The 10266-nt window shown below is 36.4% G+C and overlaps 2 protein-coding genes across 2 annotated transcripts; one reads left to right on the forward strand and one right to left on the reverse strand.

Moving 5' to 3' along the window:
• Window positions 1–512: 512 nt before the first annotated feature.
• On the forward strand, window positions 513–2486 carry urp1 (urotensin-related peptide 1). The gene is made up of 5 exons (XM_081611730.1): window positions 513–672; window positions 1562–1690; window positions 1784–1824; window positions 1996–2101; window positions 2275–2486. The coding sequence occupies exons 1-5, from the start codon at window positions 570–572 to the stop codon at window positions 2304–2306; spliced, it is 411 nt and encodes a 136-aa protein (XP_081467856.1). The 5' UTR covers window positions 513–569; the 3' UTR covers window positions 2307–2486.
• A 55-nt stretch (window positions 2487–2541) lies between these two features.
• Window positions 2542–9376, reverse strand: clic2 (chloride intracellular channel 2). The gene is made up of 6 exons (XM_008420640.3): window positions 9074–9376; window positions 6679–6788; window positions 5504–5629; window positions 5288–5388; window positions 4551–4732; window positions 2542–3033 (listed from the first exon to the last, which is right to left on the reverse strand). The coding sequence occupies exons 1-6, from the start codon at window positions 9125–9127 to the stop codon at window positions 2875–2877; spliced, it is 732 nt and encodes a 243-aa protein (XP_008418862.1). The 5' UTR covers window positions 9128–9376; the 3' UTR covers window positions 2542–2874.
• Between the last annotated feature and the right edge of the window lie 890 nt (window positions 9377–10266).

Genomic DNA, 10266 nt, shown 5'->3' on the forward strand with positions numbered 1-10266 from the left:
GCATAACTATGCATTTTAATCAGATGTCATCTTCTTTTGCTGTTTTTGTCCTGTTTGGAGTTCATTTCCGCTTTGCACTATGCTATTTGTTTGTTTTGTTGCAAAATTTATAACTATTATTATTAGTATTACCACAGTATTCAAATCAAGGATTATAAGATATCGCATACAATTTCAGAAATGTCTCTCATTTGTCGCAGAATGACGTAGAAAAACCCAGCAGTGACACATTTCCAGGCGTTCTGCGTCTTCCTCTGGCCGCAGACATGATGAGTAATGACCAGAAGCCCAAACATGAACCATCAGAGCTGCTCTGATTGCTGCCGGAGAGCAAACATTTGTTTGGTTTCTCTGTGCAAGCACAGATAGGCCTCAGCTGAATTGACAGGGTGCCCTAAATTGTATCGGTGACGCCCGATCCTTCGTGTCAGAACCATTAAAGAAGAAGACTGGGGTGTGATGATAATGTATTGATCAGGCTGTGATGGATGGCCACGGAGGAAATATAAGTGAAGTTCCCGTTTGGGTTGAAAACAGTCCGAACCCGACCAGCTGACCGTAGAGACACCATGCTTTCTGCAGCTCTGTTTTACCTCTTAGCTCTGATTTGCTCTGCGACATGGACGCACACTCTGCCCGTTTATCCAGAACCCAACGTGGAACCACAAGCAGGTAAGATTCAAACTTTACTCCTGATTTTAAAATGGAAATCAGGAAAAATCTTATTACACTGATTATTAAATCGTATTCTTATTATCAGAAAATTTACTTTCTAAAAAAGCCAAAAACACAAAATCTTACCAAGTATTTTCGGTCTGCTTTATAGTGCAAATATCTATAGTACACTTGAAATAAAACAAAACTAACTTAAAAGTAACTTTTCAGCAAGATATAAGATCTTGTTTTAAGTAAACAATTCCTTGATATTTATGAATAAGTGCTAGTTTACAGATCATTTCACGAGAAAAAAACAAACAGTATTCATGACTACAAGCATAACGTTACAAAATTAAAACTCAGATATTCTTTGACAAGTTGCAAATCTGTTAGATCTGTTTACTGAGTTTATAAAGTCAGATATTTACAACAAAAAGTGACCAAAGTCTAGGGTTTAAGTGGTAAATTTAAGAGAGGCATATTTAGATGTTTTCCAAAAAGTGTAACAGTTAAATCAACAACGCAAAAACTAAAAATCTTACAAAGTATTTTGGTGTAGTTTGAAGTACAAGCACTTGACAGTGCACTTGAATTAAAACAAAACTAATTAGTAACACATAAGAGCTTATTTTAAGTAAATATTGATTTAAAAAGTGCTAGTTCCACTGGCAGATTATTCCATTTAAAACATTACATTTTTCCCATAAGTGGAATAATCTGCCAGTGGATCTAGCACTTTTTCACCAATATTAAGGTTTTATTTACCCAAAATAAACTTTTGTATCTTGCTGATATGTACTAAGATATTTAAACCAGAAAATAGTCCAAAAATACTTGGTAAGATTTTGTGTTTTTGCAGTGTAAAACATCAATGTAAATCAAAAAAGGTGTTTTATTTCAACAGATTTCATTCATAAGTTGGTGTCAGAGGTGGAAGATGGAGTCAATGCTGCTGAGGAGGAACAGAGAGACGCGAATAACCTTTACCCTCTAATGATGCACCAGAACGGAGGGAGAGACTCCTGGACCAAAGGTAAAACTGGGACAAATGTACCAACTTTTACAGCAAAAAATACAAAAAAGATGAACTATGTGACATTAACGGTGTGATAACTTATTCCTTTAGGGGCAAAGGATTCACCACCACAGAGAAATTTTGCAAATATGGTAAGAGTGTGATAATTAGTACATATTTATCAGGATGACTGCAAAATTTCAATACAGGTTTGAAGAAAAGCAGAAACCAAAATGTCACTAATGTTTTACTTAGAATAAACTGACTAAACAAAAATTGTTAAACTTGTATTTCTGAATCAAATTGTTTATTTTATTTTTCAGGTAGATGATCTCAAAGAAGTCGTCCTGAAGCTGGCTGCAGCAGACAAGCTGCGCTCTCAGGGCTTTGTCCGATCAGAGCAGAGTCTGCCCAAAACAAACAAAAGAGGTGAGAGAAGAGGCGATTTTTTTTCTCTGATAAACTCGACACACTTGCTTCCTTTCTGAATAGTTTGAAGTGATGTTTATTTAAATTTTTTACCCAAGCTGTAAAATGGCAGCCTTTTCAGATAGTTTTGTAATTTATCCCCTGTGTTTGACTGGACTGTTTTCTGCTTGCAGCGTGTTTCTGGAAATACTGTGTGACCAACTAGAGCCCAGTAGGCCGATGCTTAGATCCTGGCTTTGGAGAACGTTCCCACTCTTCATCACTTTTATTTTATTCCCCATCGAATATGTTGTCTGTACCAGATATAAAAAAAGAGGATATATTTTTAAACCTGTAAAATTGTCTTTTTTTGTGACTGAGAATAAATTAGAGTATCTGAAATGGCCTCTACACCCAGAGATCTGGTTTTATTTTCCTGAAGAACAACAGAAATATCATGATGAGGAACAAGTAGGTTTATTTAATAGTGTGTTTGTTAGAGTTCATCAAACTAAAATTAACTGTCATATACATGAATATACCTATGCAGGTGGTTTTGATTTTTAAAAAGCATTAAAAAATATTTATATGTACACTATAAACAATAACTCAGCTAAACAGTAAATTGCACTCTGGCTCTTTTTCATCTGAGTAACTAAAGATAAACATGTGAAATGATGTTTCAAGGTACTGAATGTCTTATTCATCAGGTGAGCTCATATTTATGACAACAGCGCCCCCCAGAGATCACTTTTGGGGTTACATTTTGGAGAATAACGATGAGATGTGAGTTTTTATTTCCGCTTCGCGACGCCAAAGTAAGCCTTTTCGATCTCGATGTCGGCCGGACATGTTTGTTTGAATTCCTCCCGTTCGTAGGCGTTTTCCAGGTACCTCCAGACTCCTGTGAACTCGGCTGGGATCTCAAAATCGCAGTACTTCTTGGCAGCGACCTGGAAAAGAAATCAACAGTTAGCAGAAAGAAGGTGGTGTCAAATTTTTCAACTTCAGATCCACAACATGCTAGCTAATGTTAAAACCGCAAGATGAATGCGGGTAACCATGGTAACTAGCGAGCGTTTAAAGGCGAGCAATAACTCATTCTGCAGTCAGGTTGCGCGCGCATGCGCCGTGTTTACAACCAAATAATCCCCGGCATTAACATAATTTATAAAAAGTCAACAAACAAGATTATATTTTCACCCATATATGGGATAAAACAAAAATATAATGTTATTTTCTAAAACATTTTTTTATTTAATTAAATAAATTAAAAAAAACTTTTATTAAATAATATTTTTTGTTTGTTTGTTTAACAAAATAAAGATTTTTTTTTTTTTTACTCAATTTGACTTATCTCTGGTGGTGATCCAATCTCAATTTTGGAAACACTCGACGTTTCTGAAGTATAATGAAAATAACTTCAATTTGTATAACTTGAGTAGGTCCCAGTCATATTTATTTAGGGACTTCTTTTACAATTAAGATTTCTGAATTCAGATCTCATTTTAACTAGTGACAGAGAAACAAAATTCACCTGTCTGAAATTTATTTATTTCAAATAGGTTTTTAAAAACAAGAAAGCAACTAATTAGGACAAGAGAAAACATGTCCATACATACCCAAAAACAAAACAATTAGCTTACCACTGCTTTTCTGTTTTAAAAGGAGTAGGAAGAAATGAAAAGTAATCTTACTTTAATGAAATATATTATTTACCGACTCAGTCAACGCAATTCATTAAATACACTGTATGTTATTTAATCAATGTCACTTTGAACACAAGCCTGCAGTTGTAATTAAATCGAGTAGTCTGGTTTATTTGTGTGGATGAACAGACCTTCAGTACAAACAGCAAAGATGAGAAGAAGAGTTGTCTTTCTCACAAGTATGCCATTTTTTTAAAATAAATGTTCAAATTTGTTTGGAAACAGCTATTTTGTGCATAAAAAGTGATACCAGTATAGGCAAAATTGGTAAAAGTTAGTAGCAGTAAATTCAGTGAATATTTCTGCTAAAGTTGATTTTGAAATCAATGTTAGGTTCATTGTTTGGGCTGTTCTTGATGAAGATGGGCTAGCTGGAGATGGGCACCAGCACCTCTCCCGACCCCACTGAGGGACAAGGGTGTAAGAAAATGGATGGATGGATGGATGGATGTTAGATTCACTGAAAATAACTAAATTTATTTTATTGTCCACCATCAACATTAAGCCAATAGATGTTGTTTTAATTATTTCTTTGATTAAATAACCTCTTGTTTTTCATAACCAACTTGGATTCCAGCGACAGATATGAACTTTTGTTTGTTTGTTTTAGAACTTGCTGGTTGAAAACTTTAATATCTACATATTCCTTGTTTGATCAACACAAGGCCTTTTATTGGTCCAGTCTACCCAAACACATGTGAAACCCTTTTTAACCCTTTATTTTTTTCCTGACTTGAATAAAAACCTCACACATGTCTCACCCTGATGACGTGCAGCTTGGGCAACAGGTTGCAGTCTGCTAAGGTGAGACGGTCACCGTCCAGAAACTTCCTTCTGGAGATGGCGATGGTTTCTGCAGAGTTGTGATCAATTTCCTCAGGGAGCGGGCTGTTTAAGTATTCGTCCAAACGCCGAAACTCTCGTAGGAGAATCTTTTCCTGTGCTGAAAGATCAGAAGAAAACCGAGATTTTGCACCGTCGTTATCCAGCAGTCCTTGAATTAAACATTAAAAATCTGTGAATCTATTCCTTCAAAACAAAAATCTACAAGAGTCCAAGCATCTCAAGAGTTCTGGTCTCCCGAGGCTACTAGTTCAATAGGATACACTCTAAATCAGCTAAGTCAAGACCTGTTCTTAACAGTTATCATCCTGAAACTTTTAGATGCATCCCTAGTCCAACACAACAGCACCATATGCTCAAAATTTGCCAAACAGAAACCCTGACCAACAAAAACCTGTCTTTGGCACTGCGGCCTTGGCTGTCTGAAGGCTCCTGACCTTTGATTTAAAGTGAGGAGCAGTGTGAAAGTGAACCACACCAGCTGAAAATGTAACAAATGTTTACATTTTGGTTGCAATCGACCGAGTCCACTGGACTGTCAGGTGTGAAAGCACCCTTAGAGATTCGTCAGTAGTTGCCATGGAGAGAGGGTCCAGTTTGGGCTTTCTTATTTGGCCTTTGCATAGACAGATTAATTAATCACAAACAAACTTACGGGCATTGTTTGGGCTGTTCTTGATGAAGGCGGAGAACTTTGCAAAAATGTCTGAACCCACGTCAAAGGACTCTTTGTTCACCGGGCTGAGATGGGGATACCTTTAACAGAGAAGTGAGATTAGAAGCCTTAATGTTTACTTTCATTTAAGCGTGAGCAACATACTCAAACTCCCACTTCACTTGGTATTTGAATAATGGTGTGAAGCAACAATACCTAGGAGGGGCAAGTGTTTGTTCAAGGAACTCCTCAATTTTGATGAAGTCTGTTTTAAGGGTGCCATTGTAGAGGAGGAAAGGAGGGTTTGTCCCCGGGGCCAGGTCTTTGAGCTCAGCTGGCTTCCTGGAGAAGACACACATAGAACAATGAAGGGGCAACATTTTAATTCTGTTATCAAGCACATCAACACTGAGGCTAAATTGACTGTTGAGGCCCAAGTAGTTATGTTTGTAGACGAAGTAGGCATTTGAAAAGGAAGACGTGTCTCAACCTTAAATGGGCAACCAAACAAGGCATTCCTCAAAGACCAAGCCTGATTGTGCGAAATTAACATCTGTCATTTAATTTTTTATTTTTTAAAAGTATTGCTAGCTAATCCATTTTCTTTGGGATCGGACTTTCATGTACTTATTCTTTTGTTGTAACCCAGTGTATCAGAAGACTGCAGGGTTAATTACCCTTACTCACTTCGAAAAGACGTCATGTGGATTGTGTTAGCAAATCCGACATTAGCAGCTTTGCTTAAAAACAAAATTGGTTTTGGTTACTGAAATAATATGAAACTGTAACAAATGTAACATAAGTAGTAAACAAGTAATAAATACATAATAAAAAAAAATAGTGTAATTATACTGGCTTTGAGACTAAGAAATCACACTCAGCATCGTATTTTCTTGTTCAACTCTTTAAAGCAGTCAGCGCAGATGATTTCTGCTGCTGAAACTTGCCAACTGTTTGCTTTTTAAAATCGCCACTTTCTTTGAGGATGTCAGAATCAAACATGTCACTCTGGATTATTAATAATACTAGCAGGCTGTTGGGTTTATGCAACTCTGGGAGTGGTCGTCTGCTTGAAAGGCCTGCCTGTGTGTGTAATGAATCACTCATTTATCTACATCCTTACAAAATTTCCTGGCCCTATTTGCTTGTTGGTTCTGACCCTGAGAAATACACACAATAAATTCCCAATTAAAGAAGGTGTTGGTTTGAAAGTGACAGAGATCTTAGTACTTTTATACTTTTACAGGCTCACTTTGACAACCCAATGTGAGCAACACAGTGTGACAGCTGAGAAGTGGTTTGGATTATGACAAAACTATAGTGTGCTCTGTGCGAAAGTCCCCATGACCAGATGCTCAGGAAATGATTTTTTTCAGCAGAGGGGTGCTTACTTCCTCATATCAACAGTGGTCACTGTAAACTTGACTCCTTTCAGCCACAGCACCATGAAGAGCCTCTGACAGAAAGGACAGTTCCCAATGTTTTCACCATCATGCCCAGCCTAGAACAAAAACACAACAAATTAGGTTAGATATGTTGTTTTCAAACTCAAGAGTAACTTTGTGTTTTATCCTGTCAGCTGTTTCTCTCTAATCTTTTCTGCTGATTTAAAGGTTATTCAGGCAGCAAACACAGCATTTGGGACATTTAAAGGCCATTTTCTCCTTGGAAGGGAAATGCAGGCATTGTGTTGCAGCGGAAAAACACATACACAGTCCAAATTCAGCCACTTGTGATCAAAGCCAGTCACAATCTGTGCCAAGATTCAGATAAGATTCAGTTTTATGTTTGTTTATAAACTTTAATACAGAAAGCATAAGTTAAGTGGTGTGTTTTTTTTGGTACAAGTGTGTGCCTAGTATGGCCATGAACCTGATGGTGCTTAAGTTGGTATTTAAACCAAAGCTTATGATTCAGTGTTAAAATTACGAGCTATTTCTGTGTTTTAGGGTGCATTCACACCAGTAGTGTTCTTTAAAGCCCTGTTTCTGCTCCCAAAACAGCAAGTGGACTGTAGCGCAGGGCATTCTGGGTAAAAACAACCTAAACAAACACGCAAATAGAGTCCTAGCAGGAGAGATTACATCAAAGACAAAAACAAAAGTGAAATCCTACCACAAGTGCTAAAATCTGACGCTACTTCATTTTTGTTAACATTTTGTGAAGAAGAAAGTTGTGCTCTTGTCTTCTTCTGATATTTTTGTGTCAATTCCTTCAGTAGTTCTTAGTGCAGCGCCACCACTGGCAAGGAGGGAAACAGCTTTTTCTATTAGTGTTGATCTTTTGATCAACACTGATCTTGTCCTGTCAGGCGGCGGGGCCTGGATAATACCCGTGTTAAATGGACGGCGGAGTCTGGCGACGACAGGCGATGACAGGCGCTTAATTTCCGTAACAAAAGTATGTTTTTATCTTTAATCTTTTTTTTTATCTTTTTCTTTTTCAAAATCTCTTTCCTTTCTTACAGTTTATTCAGTGTCACATGCTGTTTTATTTTTTCTTTAATTATGTAAAGCACCTTGAAATGCCTTGCATTTCAAATGTGCTATACAAATAAAATTTTATTGATTGATTGATTGATTGATTGATTTATTGATTGATTGATTTATTGACAGTGCAATGTGAAAGCAAACCACACCAGCTGAAAATATAACATATATTAAAATGTTGGTCTTCAATAGAACCAAGTCTACCGGACTATCAGATGTGATAGTCCATTAAATCATTAAGATGTTCCAAATTTTGACTCATCCGATGCATTATCCTACACTAACCAGACATTCCCGCTATCATATAAACAGTTTTTAATGTTTCTGACAAGTTCAGTAATAAATTTATTTTTTATTAGCAGACAGAGCTTCACCATGTTTGTAAGGTGGCAAAAAAAGGGGACTACAGCAGACACCATGCATTTTTAAACACCACTGCCCAAGTTTTTGGAAAACAAAAAGATATTAAAAGTTATTGACTAAAGTAGCCTATTGTTTTTGTAATTTATTTAACCTTGTGTGTGTCAGCTGATTATTTCTAAGTGACAAAACATTACAAAATGTTTCATGGATGTCCCTGCTGGACTGAAGTGGGTGTGCCTGGTGGTTCAGGCTTGAGGCCACGCAGTTTTCTCTCCATGCTCTTGTCTTCTGGGTGTGCAGTGATAACGTGAGCTCGGTCTGTTGCCTTTATTAACTGATAACAGGCTGCTCTGACCCTCAGCGGAGGGATACAAACATCCTAACATTGACTTCACACGGTATTTGGAAACAGGTCCAGTAAGAAGGAGGTTCTGGTTCTGTTTGGGTACATCAAAGTTTTTTGTGCTGTTTCTACCTGCTGATTGAAAAACAAACAAGGTTTTAACCAAAAGCTCCACCAGACAAAGATACACATCTAGAGTTTTGTTAAAGTTTCATAAGTTTGATATTGAAAGCAACTGACCTGGAAAATGTTTATTTTCTGTTTGTTTATGTTATTTATATTAATTATTTTCATTCAGCTTTAAAATGTCAAAATTTCCACATAACTTTATGTTTTGGTCCATCTGATGATGTCATTTTTAGATACTAAATATAATTCGATCAGTTACTCACTACTTGAGTAAACATTTTACCAAATACTTTACTCTTATTTTAGTCATTTCTTGGACGGCTCCTTTTTACTTTTACTTGAATAAAAACATGTTGAATTAGTGCTACTCTTACTTGAAAATATTTGGGTACTGTAACAGAACCTCTTATGTTCTGTTAGTAAATCCAGCAATTTGGAAGAAATTAAAAAAAATTTACTTACCTTAATGAACAACTCGATGGTTGGCTCCTTTTCTGAGCTTTGTCGAAGTGCCATGTTTAAATAAATTAATAAGTTTCACCAAATTATTTGCTCCAGTCAAAGATTCTCCTTCAGTAAAAACGCTTCCAAGAAATCCTCAAAAACAAACTGATAAGAAGCTGGTAAGTGTGTCCTTGGAGTGTGTCTATTTCTTTTAGGAGAAGCGGTGTCACCTCTCGCCTGCTTGTGTTTGATTGCTCCTTGTAGGGAATCGCGCTGAGCTTTCTTCACAACCCAACTGGAGGGAGGACCTGCAGAAAAATGGGCGGGGAACTGCTGAGCCTCACTCTCTTATATACTCAAACTATAAGAGGAGAAGCTTAAAATAGTTTCCTTTGCTTATTGTGATACACAGGAACTGATAAGGAGGAGTGACTCAAAACATAAAAAAACACAATTCATAACGTCCAGTCAGATATCAACACTCTTGTTGCTATGGAAGGACACAGTGTGAGCCGAGGACTCTGGGAAAAATGACTAATAAACATAGATATTCCCCATCTGCTTTGGATACAGGAAAGTAAATAAAATATGCACTTTCTCCTAGTTATTTCCACACACCACAGTTTAAGACACAACTGGATGAATGTTGAGGGAGCTGCTTATTCTTTTCTTAAGCCAATATTGTGAAAAATTTCATAATACTCATTGTGACCATATTTCTGTTTTGGGATGTTCATTGTTTTTATTGGGACTCTCAGTTTTGACACTTGGCAGTTCAAATGCACAGCTGTCAAAACAGCAACCGAGGTTTTTGCTTTCACAAAAAAACATCACAAAGTCAGTATAAGCCAAAACAACTTTACACATAAAACAATGGGAGAGTGAGTAGAAAAACTAAACTCTGCAGCGGTTTAAATGTTTCAAAGTGGTTTTAGAGTGGTACCGAAAGAGAAAAATCAAAGTTCTGTTTTGAAATAACAGTTCAGTTTCTGGTACATTTCTAACAAAAATGTATTTATATTTTTTCTTTTTTTATTTAACAGTGAGTAAATTTTACTTAGATTTTCTGCTAAAATATTACTAATTAAAGTCAGTTAATAATTCCATTATAGAATAATAAATCCAATTGTTCACTGTTACTGTTTGGAAATTTCTAGATAAGATTTTGTTGATGTTTCATCATTAAAAAAAGAGTTTGAAACATTTTACAA

Source organism: Poecilia reticulata, chromosome 10, assembly GCF_904066995.2.
Source record: "Poecilia reticulata chromosome 10, P_reticulata-male-v2, whole genome shotgun sequence".
In the NCBI taxonomy this organism is placed as follows: Eukaryota; Metazoa; Chordata; class Actinopteri; order Cyprinodontiformes; family Poeciliidae; genus Poecilia; species Poecilia reticulata.